At 44.4% G+C, this 17847-nt stretch overlaps 1 protein-coding gene across 4 annotated transcripts in view; it reads right to left on the reverse strand.

Annotated features, from left to right (window-relative positions):
• Positions 1-495: 495 nt before the first annotated feature.
• atosb (atos homolog b) overlaps positions 496-17847 on the reverse strand; it is a 29122-nt gene continuing 11770 nt past the window's right edge. For 2 of the 4 annotated variants that reach the window (XM_085786018.1, XM_085786019.1), the window contains exons 2-10: positions 10059-10245; positions 9668-9880; positions 7376-8732; positions 5394-5452; positions 4919-5018; positions 3790-3948; positions 2754-2822; positions 2444-2649; positions 496-1707 (exon numbers count right to left, since the gene is read on the reverse strand). In XM_085786018.1, coding sequence (XP_085642144.1) covers positions 1554-1707; positions 2444-2649; positions 2754-2822; positions 3790-3948; positions 4919-5018; positions 5394-5452; positions 7376-8557 — 1929 coding nt within the window. In that variant the 5' untranslated portion in view covers positions 8558-8732; positions 9668-9880; positions 10059-10245 and the 3' untranslated portion in view covers positions 496-1553. Of the gene's footprint in view, positions 1708-2443; positions 2650-2753; positions 2823-3789; positions 3949-4918; positions 5019-5393; positions 5453-7375; positions 8733-9667; positions 9881-10058; positions 10282-16164; positions 16510-17847 lie in introns of those variants that run through there. The other 2 variants (XM_085786017.1, XM_085786015.1) reach the window with 2 other exon arrangements.

The raw sequence follows: 17847 nt of genomic DNA on the forward strand, positions 1-17847 counted from the left end.
ATCCACTTGATAGGATCAGTATCTGTGCAAATACCAATCTGGTGGAAAGCTAAAGAGCAGTATTGATCAGCAATAATATTGTAAAAAAAAAAAAACATTCCTCAGTGTCTGTCAATCAAAAACAACGACAAGAAACACAGGTGCTATACCCACTAATTGCAGAGTTTATTCTTTTAAATATACATAGACTTTTTTCCCCACATTAAATACCCCTCCAACCCACCCACCCTCCCTCAACATCCCTCCCTCCCCCTATTTCTTCCCTCACTCTCAATTCTTGGCTTTCTCTTCCCGCCCCTCGTCCTTCCAGAGAGAAAGCTTGTCCGGCTGAAAAACACACTCTAATTTGTGCAGTATATTGCTTATTAAGACATTTGCGAAAACATAAATTAAAAATACTACAGCTCAGTCTTTTTTTTTTTTTTCATTTTCTGCTCCAACATCAGACTGTTTTGAACAGAATTAAAAAAAAGAAGATTTAAAAAAAAAAAAAAAAAAAAGAAAGAAAACAGCACAGTGTCCCTCAGTCTGGCTACATTAAAATGAATTGGATTCCCCTGTTTTTCATGACATGGTATGACCCTCCTGACTTGGGAGTTTTACGCAGTGGTCTGTACCATGGCAAGAAGAGAAATGTATTTTTCAACAGACATCATGAGTTTGGTCAAATTGTGTCGATGTGGTTTTTAGTTTGGGTTAAATAAGACATCCAATCAAGACGGCCGATTCAACTCAGCCCTCAACTTTCACTAGTGTTTGTGTCTCTCCTCATCTCCTCTCTCGCTGGTGTGTGAGTGTGTGAATGGTGGTGGTGGTGGTGGGGTGGTGGTAATAATCTTGTCCACCCCCCCACAATCAGGGATGTGCTTGTTGTTTGTGTCTTTTTTTTTTTGTCAGATCCAGAGTTGTGGAAACGATTGGTCCAATGAGGAGGCTGCATGGAGCTGCAGGCAGAGTGAAGGACAGTGTGATACGGCACTAGAGGAAAATTCAGGTGTTTAAGTCACAAGGCATGCATGTTAACACTGAACTCAGAGAGTCGCCACCATAAAGTGTTTTCAGCTGTGACGCGCGTGGTATGTGCTGTCCGTGAGTCTCGTCGGTCTGTTTTGGTGCGTGTGTATGTGTGTCAGTGTTTGTACATTTCTTTCTCTGTGGAGATGAAGGCGTTGAAAAAGTCCTGCTTTTTTGACTGCGTGCATGCTTGACTGCTCCTACACAAATATTTCTAATAATTTTTCTGAACATTTTCACTGAATGGAAGATACAAGGAATGCCATGTTTGCTTTGAGTGACATTTCGCATCGGTATCTGAATTTTTTCGATGGTTACTATAAATGCATAAAAAAGGGGGACTTTTCCAACGGCCGACACCGGATCATATGTGCAATTGTGTCTTGTGAACGTGTGTCATGTCTCATTCAGTCTTCTCAAGTTTTGTGTCCATCATTCGAGCAGTCTGTCTGTTTCCCTCCCTCCCTTTTAGGAAGCACAGGAGGGGCTGCGTTGGCGCTGGGGAGGGTCGACTCACACCGCCGGGGCGGGGTGGGGGGTCACACGCGGGGGGAGTATTTAGGGTTTCTTGGCACCTCGGTGAAAGATTTCAGCTCATAAGGGATCCCCGTGTCCACTTCGATGGATTTGCGGGAGAATAGCAGCCGGATATCGTTGTGCAAGTAGATCTTCCCAGATTTGGAGCTCTGGAATCTGAGCGGGGCAGAAACAACAGGCAGCGTTAGCATAAACACTTTGTTTTACCAACACATTAAAAAAAAACCAAAGCTTTAAGTAAATACTTCTGGGATGCTTCTATGCCTGCTGGCTTTCTTGCCAAGTTATATGAGAAAATCAATATCACTCATATCTGTCCATTTAATATCGAGCCACAGCCAGCAGCCAGTTAGATTAATTTAGCATAGAGACTGGAAATGGGAGTAAACAGCTGCCATAAGGAAACTAAATCCTCCTTCCCGGTTATGAGCACAGGTATTTCTTAGGTGAGAGCAAAGACAGAGCTGTTACTGTTCCTTTATCCTTGTTATTCATTCTGCTCTCCGCATTTTTTATTGCACTTTATTGGCAAATTGCCTTCGTTGTACAGTATATATGAGTTTTATTCTCTGTTATGTTTGTTAGGTTGTGTGAATGAGTGTATGTGTATGGCCACAGCGGACTGTAGGAACTGAATTGCCCTTTGGGGATTCATAAAGTCTTCTGTATGTGTCTGTATCTGTTTGATGCTAAGCTAAACTGACCAGCTGCTCACTACAACTTCATGTTTGTTCTACAAACATGAGTGGTGTCAATCATCTGACTGAACTCTTTGCAAGAAAGCAAACAGGCACGTTACACAAAATGTGACAACCTTATACATACAGTATATAATCAATAATATAAATATATGTAATACAATTCTGTGGAGATTATGAAACTGCAGTTGTACCTGAGATGTATCAGGTAGCAGAGGATCTTCTTCCTGTCTACCGCTCCGCCCCCTGGAGACGCCTCGCCTTTCCCCTCGACCCCCTCCTCCACAGGCACCAGGAAGATGCGGTGGCGCAGGAAGGTCATGTGATTGACAGGCATGTCGCCAAAGTTGTAGGTCACCAGGAACATCTTCACCACAGTTTTGTTGGGGTTAAATAAGGTCTGAGGACGGACGCACGGGAGACCATAGTCAGAGTTTCAAACGGCAAAAATAAGAAATAAGATAGAGAGCCACGGTTTTAATTCATATGTAAAGACAAACTCACCACTTGAATGGTCCCTGCTTTGGGTATGCTGTATCCTTTCTTTCCAAGAGGCTCAAGGGAAATCACCCCCTGTGAGAGAGAGAGAGAGAGAGAGATGTGACATTAAATAAACATCTTCAATCACCGTTCATGATGAGATACCTCTCATATTTGCTACATTTTAATAGCCATGAACTTCTACATCAGGATTGAAGGTGTTGATTAAATGCACTGAAATGAAACGTATTAATGGGGCAGCATTGTGGCAGCAGCAGCAGTGTGATGATGAGACACATTCATCACGTTTTCACATTTGGAGCCGATTCATCATCAAAATACACAAGACAAAAGGGAAAGAAAATCCTAAATGAAAGCTGGCTGACTCTCTAACATATTCTGCTGTCGTTACCGAGGCAGCTACACAGGGAGTCACATTAGGTTCAATGTGATTAACAGTTCAAAGAGCTGAATCAAAAGAGGCCCTACATTCACCACTTTTATACACAACAACTCAAAGTCATCATGAGGCATGAAGCTCAGAAAGTGAAAACAGCTGGCTTCCAAATGTTCTAGTGTAACAGCAGCACACAGCTCAAGACTTCCTCTCAGTAGGACCACGGGTTGTTCATGTATTAATGCTGATCCTGCCTTAGTATGCGTTAAGCTTATGCTATATGATTACTACTGAATGTATAGTGTTAAAGTGCTGATGTGTGGGGAAAAAGTCTCATGGTATACGGTCTGCACGAAAGGGGAAAAAAACACAGCACATAGTTTTTACATCTGGTTCTGCGGAGGAAAGCCAACATCAACCCTCGCTGAAGCCAGATCTATAGCTGTTGTTTGGGTAGATGTTCTGATCTCTAATTTTACCTTGTTTTTCCTTTTTTATGTGTGTATTATTTTCATGCTAGCAAACAAACCTGCCATGTGTAATGAACAGTGTTGGTTTCCTGTGGGGTTTATTGTTTGCGCGTGACTAAGCATGCACGTAACCACAAAAAAACACAAAAAAAACACACTGTGCATGCATACACACACACACACACAGACTTACCAAGAAGGGTGAGGGTGCGCTGTGCTCTGAGATGTCGTAGTACGTAACCTGCACGGGCAGAGTGACGTGCTGTGGGCAATAGGAGCCGCTGGCGCCGATCTCCGCCGTGAAGCCTTCAATCCGGCCAGACGGAGAGAAGCGTCCCTTCAGTATGGATTCCTGCAACACATCATGCAACAAACCAGAGCCTTTTAAAACTCTTTTTTTTGCTCTGTAAAACTTGCAGTGAAAAATTTATTAGCAACAGGCTGCCGCAGCGCCACGGAGTCAACACTGGGACATACCCATAAAAAAAAAAAAATCATATTTCATGCATTCATTTTGATTGAAACCAAAGCAATGTTGAAAGCAGTAATAAAATATGCATCTGCTGGCCACGGGCGATTTGAGCCAAAAGAGGGGTTTTCTGATATCACGTAGTTACATTGTTACTTGTTTTTCTTCATTTCAATGTCAATAAGATTTAACCCACACTATTAAATAAATCAAATGTAAACATTGTATTTATACATCACAATCTAAACATATTGGAAGTTTCTTAGTGGTAAAAAGAGAGTTTTCCCTCCCAACTGTCACCATGTGCTTCATCACTATGATTGCTGTTGGATTTCTCTGGACTTTATGTTCCCTGTCAAGTGTCTTGAGATAATCCAAGCTGTTATTTGGCTCTTGAAATTGAATTGAACAGATATATTGTCAATGACTCTTTGGATCCAGTTTATTTTTGCATTCAAGTTAAGTCCTTATAACCATGGGTGTCATGAAAAATATGCAAATAATTAACATTTTTTTTGCTGATAACGTTTTTTTTTTTATTATATCTTTCTTTAAGTCCTGTTGTAGTCTAAATACAGGCTAAAACCTAATCAAAATAAAACAATTTTTGTAATGAATGCACCCCTCTTGTGCTTGTTGTCCTCTCCCTGCTGTGCATTGTCATTTTAGTATAATTTGTTTGATTTATTATCTGCAAATAAATTATAAAATCAGTTCTTGTGAAATGTCTTAAAGCAGAACCAACTTTCTACCTGGTTTCCACCTGCAAGCGGTTTACAGTGGTTATAGTTTGTAGTACGTCACTGGCATGCCACTGCAATAGTCTCTTCCCCAGAAATTAAGAAATTTGTACCTCAAAGTTGCCGAGTAATGATCTGCTGATGGAAGACGAGGGCCAGCTGGAACGAGTGGAGCGGCCGGTGTCTGTGTGTCTGCCGCTGCGCAGCTGCCGACTGAGTACGACCACAAAGACACACAAAACAGACCGGTGGTTAGTGGTTAAGATTACAATAATTTTGCCTTAACCAACATGTCACATGCCTCTGAGTGTGTCTGAGTATTCAAGTCCAGACACAAAACCCTTTAATTTAGAATAACATACAACCTACCCTGACTCCCACCTCCTTTCCCTGTGTTTACTTTGCCGTCGTCAATCTGACTGACACTTAACTGATCCCATCCATCCACATGTGTGCTTGGACTCAAAGGTACAAATCTGCTACAGTCTAAACTCTGTTCTGTTTTTAGTAGTAGTTGATCGTTCTATGATGGCTTTTTTTTTTTAAAGTACAAATATAACTTTTTCAAAAATATGACTGATGACTCACCTTTTCAGCCGCAGCCCACTTTTTAGTCGTCGCCCTGATCTTGTGCAGTCTGTGGCAGTCTGGGAAGAAAAAGGAAAATCATGATGTATTATTTCTATTAATATCCTGATGTATCTATTAGGTATTAAATAGTCTTAAGTGTTAGTCTCAGTGCATTTAGTCTCTGTCTGTGTCCCTGTTATGGAAATGCAGATGAGTAATTCTGTACTTCAGGTGTTTTCTTACTTACTGAGCACTGACTACTGCGCGTTGTGTCATGCGCACAAAGATTTCCCATTTCCAGGCTGCCGTTCATCCTAAAGGTCACCCAACTGTCAGACGCCTCGTCACCAGCTAACCCTACGCTACCCGCCTGCCATTTCCTCACGGTGAGCCCTTCGCTCATGGTTAGCTCGTTGGCGCTGGCTAACCCTTGGTTGCACTGGCTCTCCACAGAGCTCGAAGGTCTTTGTCAGCTCGTCGCCTCATCGTCACACTCGATCAAAACCACATACGGCATGTTTACGGATTTTTATCGCATGGTCGCCTTGCTGTGTATCTGAAATATGTCTTTCTAGCCTTTATTTATTGAAGTATCACTTGTAGCTGTTAACCCTCACTCTTTTTTTACATTTGGTTTTCCTGTCACCGTCTTCTCTGCTCCTGATTCGACCCTTGAGTCTTCTCCTTACATCGATCTGTTTCTCCCTATGCTTCCCTAACACGTACGCTGAACACCTCTAGCCAAAGTGATCGCCCACCGCTGATGAAACCTAACTAGTGAACTAGTGAACCCTATTGTCACCATTAGCACACTCCCCATCCCATAAACCCACACGCTCAAAGCTCTTTCTGGCCTCCCAGTGTTCAAAAATGGCCAATTTACTTCCAGAACCATTTTTTTTTAAGCAGGATGTATGTTTGTATGTGTGTATGTGCCTGTGCCTGTGTGTGGTTATGTGTGTGCACATGTGTGAGAGGCACAGTACACTCATGTGGGGGGGGAAGCAAACAATGGACCCTCCCTCAATGGGCTTTATTCTGGAGCTACTCAGCCTGTTCCAGTGTGGTGTGATAATGAGCCGGCCGCCACTTCATTCTGTCACTTTTACTCGTTCCCTTAGCTTCTCTTTATTTATGCCCCCGGCCTCTTTTTTTTTCCAAGATTGCCAAAGCTCGCAGATGTCTTACCATCAACTACTGAGTTTGAACAGCTACTCCTTATTCCATAGTCAGGTTGTAGAAGCCTCCGCATAGTAGAGGCCTTAATGTTTTGGGGCATTTACATGCAAATATGCTCCTACAATACATAGAGCGTCTTTCTAGTTGTGGTTAAAAGAGGCCGTTTCTAAGTTTTCTCTGCAGATGAAAGTGGGATCTTGCTGAGATTGCCACGTTTACAAGACAAGAAGTTATAATACCCCCTCTAGGCAGCAACCTCTGGTAAGTAAAGGAATTAAGTTCTATGCTGAACTCAAAACGTTTCAATTAGACACGCAAATTAGCAGTAGCAGCTGTATGCTAACATTAGCAACAGCTAAACTTACAAACATCAAAAACAGTTTCCTCAACTCTAATTTACTCCCTTTGAATTTTTTTTTTATGTTGTGAATAATAGGATCATAGGAATGTTTTGTTTCTCAAATTGGGTTTCTTGTTGTTCCAGTCACATAACATAACAGCTAATGTTAGCTATTAGCTAGTTGGATGACCTACAGGCTGATGCAGTTGTCTTGGCAGAGGCAGATTCATTCAAAGCAAATTCATCTCATCTACCATCAGCATCATCAACAAATCACTCTACACTACATTCTGTATTGTTTATACTGTACTGCATATATTCTGTGTTGTTGTTTTATGTCTCAACTGTGTTTTTGACTTGTGTTTTTTATTCTATGCACATGTGTGAGCATGTCAAAGACAAATTTCCATTACTTTTTGCAAGGGACAATAAAGGTTTTTCTGATTCTCTACTATATCAGGTGTGTGGGTGCAGTGCTAACCTTAGGCCGGTCCCATGCAGAGGGCAGTAGGTGGTTCCAGTACGGGGCAGCTTTAGCATCAGTGCTGCGACATGAGGCAGGGCCAAGCCCCGGAGCCAGCAGCGACAGCCTGCTTCTCTTGGATGTGGACGGCCCCTCGTCCTCTGAACACGAGTCCCCCGTGTCGCTCGGAGACAGCAGCCTCTTTTTGGCCGGCCAGTGGCCCCCGGAGGACAGACGGTGGCCGTTGCTGCTGGGTGTTTTCTCCCAGGATGCGAGGCCGTTGGAGGAGGAGGACGAGGCGGCGGCCTGGGTGGCACTTCGCTCGGGTGGGGAAGATTCGAGTCCGACATCCCATTCGGTGGCCTCCCCCGGTTCCTGCAGCTCGGTGTGATGTGGGGGTGAGAAGGGGCCCGGGGGGCTGGTGGGACTGGCGGGGTTGGGGGTCTCGTATGTGGACATCTCATACGGGTGAGGGCTGGGTTGGCCTCCGGACGAGCCGTTGGCGCAGCTCTCGTTTCCAGGGCTTCCTAGCGAGTAGGTGGGTGTGCGGCCCCCGTTCGGAGGCTCGGTCCTGGCCGAGCCTCCGAGGGAGTGGCCCTGCTGGTCGCAGATCGGGGGCGATTTGGGCGAGAGTGGAGAAAATAATACATCGGGAATGGGCTTGTCGTGATTGTGCTGAGTCGGGCGTCGGGAGGGGGTGTGACTTGGGGAGAGAGGGGGAGACCTGGGTGACAGTCCGCCCTCAGAGTCTCTGTGCTCCATCTGTGTGCAAGAGTATACAGAACCGAGCCCACCGGGGCCCATCATCGCCAACCCCATCCCGACGCCTTGAGCTGGAGCCGGCCCACACAGCACGTCTCCCTCCAGTGCCTCGCTGTCTGAGGAGTCTCCCAGGTGGGGGCGCTTATGAGTCAACTGGGGCTCCTCCAGCCCCCTTTTCACTCCCAAGCGCACATGCCTCTGCTGGGCATCAGTGTTGGATTCTGTGGAGGTAGAAAATCCCCCCAACTGGGAGAAAATTGAGAGCTGGTAGACCTTTTGGAGCCGCAACTCCTCCTGACCAAAGTGTCGCGGCACCCCTGGTCTGACTCCAGGGTCTAAGCCCTGTGTGGGGGCTGTCGGTGGAGGCAAGTCCCCCTCCTGGGCCGGAAGCTCTAATGGAGCCTTTTTGTGGGCTAATTCCACGTGAATGTGCCGCATGGTTTCTACTGGTTGGAGGATGAGAGTCTTGACTAAACTTTTGTGCAACAAGTCAAGTAGGTCCTCCCTAGTTGCCGGGAGGCCGAGCAAGATGTTCCACAGGAATAGGAAGTCCTATAGCTCTTGCTGTGATATTGTCAAACAGAGTGAAACAGGAAGCTGAACCGCACAGCACCTGAGAGGAACAAAACATAACATTACAAGTCAGGATAGATCTTAAGAAAGTACTCGATAACAGTATAAGATAAAATAAAAACATGAAAATGAAAATTGTACGGGACAAGAAGGCACTGAACTTTTCTAAACTGTCTACACTTACATGGGAATATTTTATAACGCCTATAATCTTGAGGCTTTGCTCGTAACATTTTTCCTTCTTTACAGAGGGAAAATTTTGCTACATAGCTGAATAAGATTGACAGGTTTCATGTGATACGCAGGAATTTTTCTGCTCTCCACATGGCTGACTGCCTCAGACATGCTGCATGTATCACACCGAGCAGTAAATCATATTGCACACACCACAAGCTTCTGGTACATACTTGATGATGATGATCATTGTTGTGGAACACACCCATCTTTTTTTTTTTTTTCTTTTTACACACCTCACAAGAAATGCAAAACTACATGCTGAAAAAGATCCCAGTTTCAAGGTCAATAGTTTAAGGGGTGCAGCCTTGATTCTGACATCCTGCCATGACACTCAACACATGAAATACCTATGACGTCAAGACTTATTGTGCAAGGTGTCTGTATGAAACCCTCTCTGCCCTGAGCTAGTTAGTGTTGTTGCTACAAAAGCGAGTCCCATGCCACCGGTAAAAAAAAAAAAAAAGTTAAAGTTAGAAGAGTTTATTTATGATTTTGGGAAGTTAGGAAGCTTGTGTAATACACTCTTCCTAAACCTTGTTGCCATGGCTACCAAACAGTTAATATGGGATCTGCAAAAGTTATGAAGCTTCTGTATTATGGTCCAAGGTGTGTATCCCTATCTGTATAAAAAAATACAACTATAAGGACATAATATAATTCATGCAGTACATAAGATTAGTTTGTCTCTTGTCTAACTGACCAGTATAATGCAGATGAGGCTGAAGGTCAGTGTCTCACCTCTGTGCCCGTCCTTGTCTAATTCTGCCCGTGTGGACAAGCTGCATCTGGCACAACATCTGGAAGTTGTGTCTGAAATGGCCTACTGAAGGAATCTGTCTATCTCCATGGCCACTGCCGCAGAACGATGCCAACATCCCAAGGTAGGTAATCAGGAATAGTGAGGACCCCGGAGGAAGAAGGAGTGGAGGTGGTGGGCACGGGAGTTATGACCTGTTTGGAAATAAAAAGAAAAGTTAATGCAGCGTATTTAGCTACAAACAACTTGGTCCTGCGACCTGTTGCATTACATTATATCTGCATGTTTAATAATGACATTTTAACATACAACTGTCTGCAATTAGTTATTTAGATCAAAATCATCATCGTCATCATCATCCTCTAAACTAACCAGAGGGGCGGAGTGTCAGTGATGCAGGAGGCTCTTGAGAAGAAACGTTTCTGCACCAGAATCGGACATAACTCTACTGGGACTCCCTCTGTGATTGGCTGGTAGCCAGACATGTCCTCCTTGGTCACCTAAGCGTGGGGTGTGGCATGGCTGTGACATCATGACAGGGTCATTCCACCCAAAATCCCTAAAAAGACAAAAAAAACAACATAAAAATTAAGTACTTTATTATGAACAGTTAGTTCATAAAGCACACACACATTATGGCATATACATTCAAAGTATCCATACTGATGAAAGCCACAGATTAAGACACAATTAGGCCAACGAATGTAGAGAAAAGCAAAGAAAGAAAACATAATGTGCATGCAAACACCCTAACCCGAACAACGCAGGAGACAAAACATTCAGTCAATAATAAATCTTCAATATCATCAAACCTCTTATCACGTATCATCACAAGTCAACTAAGACAGGCAGAGTCGTCTCATCCCTGTTATTGCCGCAACAAAATATTCCACTTCGAGAGTTGATATTTCCATTGCTAACTTGGCACGGACTGGTGGGAGGCCAAGAAAAGTGGGCCATTTCTGACCCACTTGGACCAGAACTTGGGAATGTGGGTGGGGGATGGGGAGTGGGGCGGGAGGGGGGCACCAGTAGCCATGGCGACCAGTCGCCCAAGGATAACGGCTCCTTTGTGCTTGGCGACAAAGACGGGAGAAAAAGAAGCGGAGCCAGAGGGAGAGAGAGAGAGAGAGAGGGTGGGGTGGGGTGGGGGGGTCGCTGAGGGCGGTGGGTGACTGGTAAAGATGCTCAAGGGAAATTTCTACATCATAGTGTGAATATTTCAACACAAGTAGTTGATTGCACATTTCACCCAGTGGAAGGATAATCTGAGCCAGGACCCATATAAATATCAGTAATGAAGAGAAATACTTCTGGTCCCTGTTGAGACACGCGTTACGGCAACTTGTTACCTCACTTTCTTGCATTTTCCTTTTAATCGTTGTGATGAAACAGTGGTGACTGTGGCCTAAAGATGCAGCAAGAGGAAAGAAAATGGAAATGCACGTAGTGTGAGTTACTCATGGCTAATTTCCAATGAAATGTATCCAGTGTTGGGACTGTGGGGGAAGTTGAATAAAAAAAAAAACTCCTCATATGACTACATAATATGATGATCGAAGTAGGTAAGTAATACACTAGGTATTACTTACCCAGCTGCACTCGAGGTGACCTGTGGCAGGCATTTAAATTGCTTGGCTGACAAACAGCGTTAATATGAGCTAATATTGTGTTTCATAGCTTTGCTCCAACTAAATTCCCCATTCATTTGGGACAATACAGTCCTCAACTTGAACAAGAAAGGAGGGATTATCTGTCAAAGATGACGCAAGAATAAGAGGGATCCAGACAGTGACATAAAGGGGGAAATGGGGACAGACTGACCCTTCATTGCCCTTGTGCACATTATAGCCTGATATATACACAACTGCATTATGATGGTATATCATAAATCAGAATCATGTTTTCCTCTTAGATCTGGTCTGTGCAGTCAAACTGGCAACCTTTGGGAAAAAACTGAGAAATTCACAAGGGAGATTTTTGCAGTAGAGCAGATGTGCATGTAAAATAGATCAAGACTTTTTTTTTTTTTTACTTTCCACCACAAAACACAACATTTAAGGCCCGAATGCCTCTAATGTGTCTCTGCTACAACTCATTGTTTTTTTGCTGGAGAATGAACAGGAAGGAAAATGGCAATGTCTCTGAAACATGAGCGCTCTGAAAACAAAACACACACCCACTGGTGCCCAAGCCGGGATTTTTTGGAGGACAAACACTAAACATGGAGGAGGCACTTGATTATTCTGCTGATATTTCTCTGGGTGGGGCGGGGACACACCACAGTCTAAAGCAAAACAAGAACTGCCCTAGTATAACAGGGATATCTGATTAATTTCATTACAAAGTCAAAAGACAGACCGCATGACACACTGTATGTATGTGAATGCAGTCAACAACACAATACAAGGAATCACCTCCTCCTACTGTTTTGTCCCCTCAAGGACAGGTGGAGTCTCCTGAGCGATTGCCCAGGGGGGGGTCGGACGCAGCGAGTGGGGGGATGGGGAAGAATGGGAGAGAGGAGTCAGTGGTGAGTATTTATAGTTAATGGCTGTGTCAGAGAGCTCACTGGGAGCACCCAAAGGCTCTGTGCTAGGCCCCGCTTGATTTCTGCCCTTATTTTGAACGGGCTGAGAAGGAGGCTGGCAGAGGCCGCCCAGCCCTTTTCAGGCTCGATCCAGGAGCCAGCGGAGGAGGGGGAGACAGTCTGGCTTCACCCCAAGAAAGGCTTCAGGTTGCCGGGGTTGTGTGACAGCTCACACCTTTTTTTTTTTTTTTACCCAATATGGATAAAGCAATAATAAAAAAAATAGTTTTCTTCTCTACATTGCATTTTCTATCAGTGATTCAAAAAAGAAATCACAGTTTCCTAAAACGTGTGTCTGTTCCTTGACTGAGTTGACATGAAGCATGAAGATGTTACACACTGCTGGCAGACTACAGGGGGCAACCTCAACGTGACACTGACTGACCGGCGCGCAATCATTCAGAAAGAGATGGAGCAAGAGAGGAAATGGTGAGATGACCGAAAAAGGAAAGAGAAACACCTGACAGCAGCCAGACAGAGACAGAGACAGAGAGAAGAGAGAGAGGATGGGGGGGAACAGGGCAGGCAGACCACTGCCAAGCCAGTGACCTTGAGTGAAGTATAAATACAGCAGGAACAGGTAGAGCTCAGCAGTGTCAGGGCCAAATCAGAGTTCAGAGACAACATAAACCTTGTTAGCTCATATATTATAAATATTAGTCAATCTTTTGTGATTAAAAACACTTTAAAACCATAAGAGCTGTCCTGTGACTATGATACATGTAGTAAAGCTAGACAGATGAATGTACTGCAACCAGAGACCATATTAAGTAAAATAATCAGACCTCACATTGGAATTGTATTAAAAGGTCCCAAAATAGAAAAAAAGATAACTAATGATTTAATGCTGGGTAATCAGAAACATGAGACAAAAATGTATGTTGAAAAACAAAGACAGAAAAAACTCAAAAACCTAATATAATGATATGAAAACCCAGTAAAGTAGTCTACAGGACCAGCGGGACCAATGGATACAATATATAAATAAACAGAGCCAGTTTGCCTTGGCCCAGGTTTTGCTCTGGATCGAAAGGAGAGGAAGGCTCAGTCATTCTTACAAAAACATTCAAATAGATTAGCTAATGATCAAACCTGGGAAATGACTTTCCAGCAGCAATGAATAGGAAAATGAGCTGCACTGTGAAGAGAGAACCTCTATCTATTATCTATATTTATTTGCTGCCAAGATGCCCAGCAGAAAGAAAAAAAAAATGGGGAATTACCATTCTGGCAATGATGACATGATCTAGGAAATCACTTATTTTTTCTGGGAAGTTTTGATTAGAGTCTAAAACGTGGTCTGACTATTAGGCTAAATGTTATTGTGGACTTAAAAAACTTTCACATGAGCATCCCAGCCCTGAGGACTGGGGTCAACGGGTTCAAGCATTTTGCTCAGAAGATGGAAGAAGTATCCTTTTAAAAGGTGGATGTTCAGCTGCTGAGGTGAATTGAATTACACGCAAAACATGCGTGTCTCAATGAATGTGTGAGCAGCCTCTGGGCAAAGACAGACTGTGGTCATGAGGTCAGAGGCTGAAGGTCTGGGGGTCAGATGACCTGTAGCACATCAGGAGGAGGGGCAGAGAGGGACTTCGTTTGAGACATGGTGTCATGGGTGCTGGTAAAAAAAAGAAAAGAAAAGGCAAAGCACTGATCTACATGTAGCTATAGATTTTTTTTTTTTTGCTTGTTAGTCCGACACAACCCTGGCCACTGGAGTGGCAACAGTGCGTTCAGAAAAACAGACCAGAGCAAACTCACTAAGGGCCAGTTATGAACACTGGAAACTTTAAAAAAAAATCTGCTCAGGGGTGGAATAAATCACTCGCATACACACAACAAACTCAACCTTTCCATAAGGAGCTGTGCTGCCTGCCCTGCTCTGACCTAGAAACCAGCTCTCAGTGAAATGTATGGAGGTGAAGGGGGCAGAGTTCACAGCCAGCACCCATCCTAAGAAAACACCCTGACATTTGGCCTGCACACATTCATCACAAACACACACACACACACCCAGATGATACATGTGCATCTAATGCTCACTGTCACACACACACAAGCAAAGATGAACACAGCGTTCAAAGTCCCCATCTTTTCATCTCTTTCAACTATTATAAAAAAAAAAAATCGACAAATAAAAGTGACAAAGGGAGAATACGATCAACATTTGCACTGAATGAATTTGTTTACAGTCCTTGTCAAAAGTAGAACAGACACGGCCACTGCATAGTTCAGATTTTTTTTGGCATGCTGTTTAACAGTTGCTGCACTCCACCTTTAAGAAATAGTTCATGGGAGAAAACAGCTGCTCTGTTAACTGCTGTTTTTTCCTTTCATTTATTATAATACATTAGATTTTGTCCATAATATATAAAGGCCTATGTGTTAGTAGTAATGGAGCCACAACATTTGAGTTATTATGTTTCTCTTTCCCCCCTTTAGGAACAGTTAAATAAAAGTTTCTATATCCTACATTTCTGGCCTGGAGGCTTAATGCATGTTCTCTCATAATTTCTTTCACGTTATTCCGCTGCATTCATTCAGTCCAATACACACAGATGTTTGAATTAAAAAAAAAAAAACTTTCCAGTCTCAAATTCTTCTTGAATAATAAAGCCGAGTGCAGTGGCAGAGGCAGATAATAGCCTTCAGAGAGGCATTGGGCGGCAGAGCAGTGCCAGAGTAATCAAAACAAAAATGAGGCTGTGGCCTGGGCCGCGTGTTTCTATTTTTTAATCTTTAACACATCACATGAACATGCCAAAGCATATTTGCTGAGGAACATAACACTATATCAGATGTCCCTCTTTTGAAATGCTATTGTATTACCACATGACAAAAAGTACCCACTATGAAAGGATGTCAAAAGAATTGCATACATGATGTTGGCTAAGTATGTTGCCAATGCCATGACCAGGAAAAGGAGTGTGCAGTGAACTTATTTGGCTTTCGGACGATGGGGTTAACTCTCCACATCGTTGTTATAAACTATGACATATAACATTTATTTCAATCAGTGACATTAGCTATGATCTTGAATGGGCCTTTTGTTAAAAACTGTGTAGCTGTAGCTGATCAGCTGCCCTCTGCCCTCCTTGTGTCCTACGCCAGCCCTTTACACTCTGAGGTGTGATAGCATCAGCATGAGCTTAGCAGCCTCCCAAATGCCTCAATTGTCTCATCAACTTTTAGCACAACCCCACCCGAGCTACTCCCAGCGCCTGTGCCTGGAGGCTGATAAACACACTCACACATTTATGCACAAACACACACACTCACATACTTATATGCACACAAAGAAATGCCAAGTGCTCCCACACACACTCACACGCACACACTCACCTGTTGATTAGATTACAAGAGCCATCTACAGTTTGGAAATCTGATGTCAGTGGTGCACGACGAGGAAAGATCGAATGACAGCTGACTGTGTTTGTGAGTGTCAGACAAAGACAGAGGAGACAGGAAGCGACAGTGAAGAAAGACATGAAAGTGAGAGAGGCAAAGTTGATTGAAACTGATAAACCTGTGAGCAGCAGCGTCACACCAAAACACACACAGAGACACACACAGTGCTCAGGCTAGGGGGGAGTCATGGTCATGGCAGGCTAAACTAAGCTGGCTCAGTGACATAGTTGCTGAGAATGCTGTTTGACACAGGGTCCCTTTCTGTCTCTCTCTCCCTCCCTCCCTCTGTCTGTCTATATGTCTGCCTGCCTGTCTCTCTCTCTCTCTCTCCCTCTGCCTCGCTTTCATGTGGCCATTTTAGGAGACGTTGAGTGAGTCACCCGACGTGCACACAGCTGACAATATGACAGCACATCATCAACAGCAGCGAACATTGGTACAAGTTGACTTGACAGCAGGAGAACTTGTGACGCTCACCTTCTCCGACAGATGACAAGAGTTTATCTCACTGCCTCATTTCTTTTGTCTCTCTCCTTCCTTCCTCTATTTCGCCTAGTGGCTGGATGGAGGGTGACTCTGCTGTGTTTTCTCTCTTTCTGTCTCTCCTTCTCTCTTCCTCCTCCTCCTCCTCCTGTGTTTTCTATTTCCACTGGGTCAGGCTGCCCTCTCTCTTTTCTCTCGACTCCCCGGGGTTTCTCTCTGTCTGTCTGCTTCCTTCCTCCTGAATAGGTGGCGTTGAGAAAGACGGAGAAAAGTCAACTTGCTGGGCCTCCCCTCCTCTTGTTTTTGTCTGGATGCCCGATAGCCTGCACTAACAGCTCTGTGTCTCTCTTCTGTTTTCTTCCTGTCTACCTCTCTCTCTCTCTCTCTCACGATCTCTCTCTCCACCCTCAGTCACACACATACACAAATCACAAGCCCATCAGCAACTCGCACCCCCCACTCGTCTTGCTTGTTCCCTCCCTCTCCTCTCTCTCTAGCGATTCACCCCCTCCTCCTCCGTCCTTCTTCTTTTCTCCCGTTCGCGCCCCTCCAAAATATCTGGAATACAAAAGCCACTCCACATGCTAGCAATCCCCCCTTTCCTCAACTCCCATCCCCTCTCTTCCTCACCCCTCTCGTCTCTTCCTCTATCTACACCCAGGCCCCTCCTTTCCTCCCCTTTCTCTCTCTCTCTCTCTCTCTCTGTATGTGTGTGTGTGTTTCCTCTCAGCTGATAGAGCAAGGTGTGCTTTGCTCACTCAGCAGTGAAGGCATACAGGGTAAAAAAGAAAAGGAGGAGGGGGGTGCCAGCTGATTGGCTAGAGAAAAGGGGGGTCAGCTGCACTGGCTGAGTTCCTGATTGGCCGGGGGGGAGGAGTGCAAGCGAGAGGGGGAGGGAGGGAGGGAGGGAGGGAGGCATGGCGAGCTGAAACCCCGCCCACTTGCCCCGGCTCGGCCTGTTCTGCACAAGTAAAAAGAAAACAAAACCATAACAGCCTAAAGAGCACTTTTCCCAAACACTGTGTGTGTGTGTGTGTATGTGTGTGTGTGTGTCCCCTTGACAGCTTCAAGCATGTTCTGTGTACATTGTTTAACTTGTGTAATCTCTTCCCCACAACACAACCACGTGTCGCTGTGTGTGTTTTTTAAGTACAACACCTAATAAAAGGAGTTACTGCCTCGGAGAAGAAAGACACACACACACACACACACACAGCGATGTGGTTCACTTACCCCCTTCTTCTTTATTCACACACACACACACACACACACACACACACACACACACACACACACACACACTAAAAGAACATAAAGGGACACGCACTGTGTGTGTAGCATGTGATGTACACAGCATCTACTGTATCTACGCAGGCTAAAAAAGCAGAAGGCTTATCTACTGCTGGAGTACAGATAGAGAATGAAGTGAATGCAAGAAAGTTTATCAGTAGAGGACCAGCAGCAGCACTTGTGTGTGTGTGTGCGTCCGTATGTGTGTATCTTGCTTGAGCTAATAAGGAACAGCATGTTGACTGGGCAAGAACTATTTTGAACAGAGCGTCGTGGTTAAACTACACAACAGTGCAAGCAGGGCAGCGCATCACACACTTGTGCGCGTTCTCTCACCTCACACACAGAACGCAGTGGGCGGAGATTACGCAAGTTCAAGCACTGAGC

This window comes from Trachurus japonicus, chromosome 9 (genome assembly GCF_045865225.1).
Source record: "Trachurus japonicus isolate A0001 chromosome 9, Traja_1.0".
Lineage (NCBI taxonomy): Eukaryota > Metazoa > Chordata > Actinopteri > Carangiformes > Carangidae > Trachurus > Trachurus japonicus.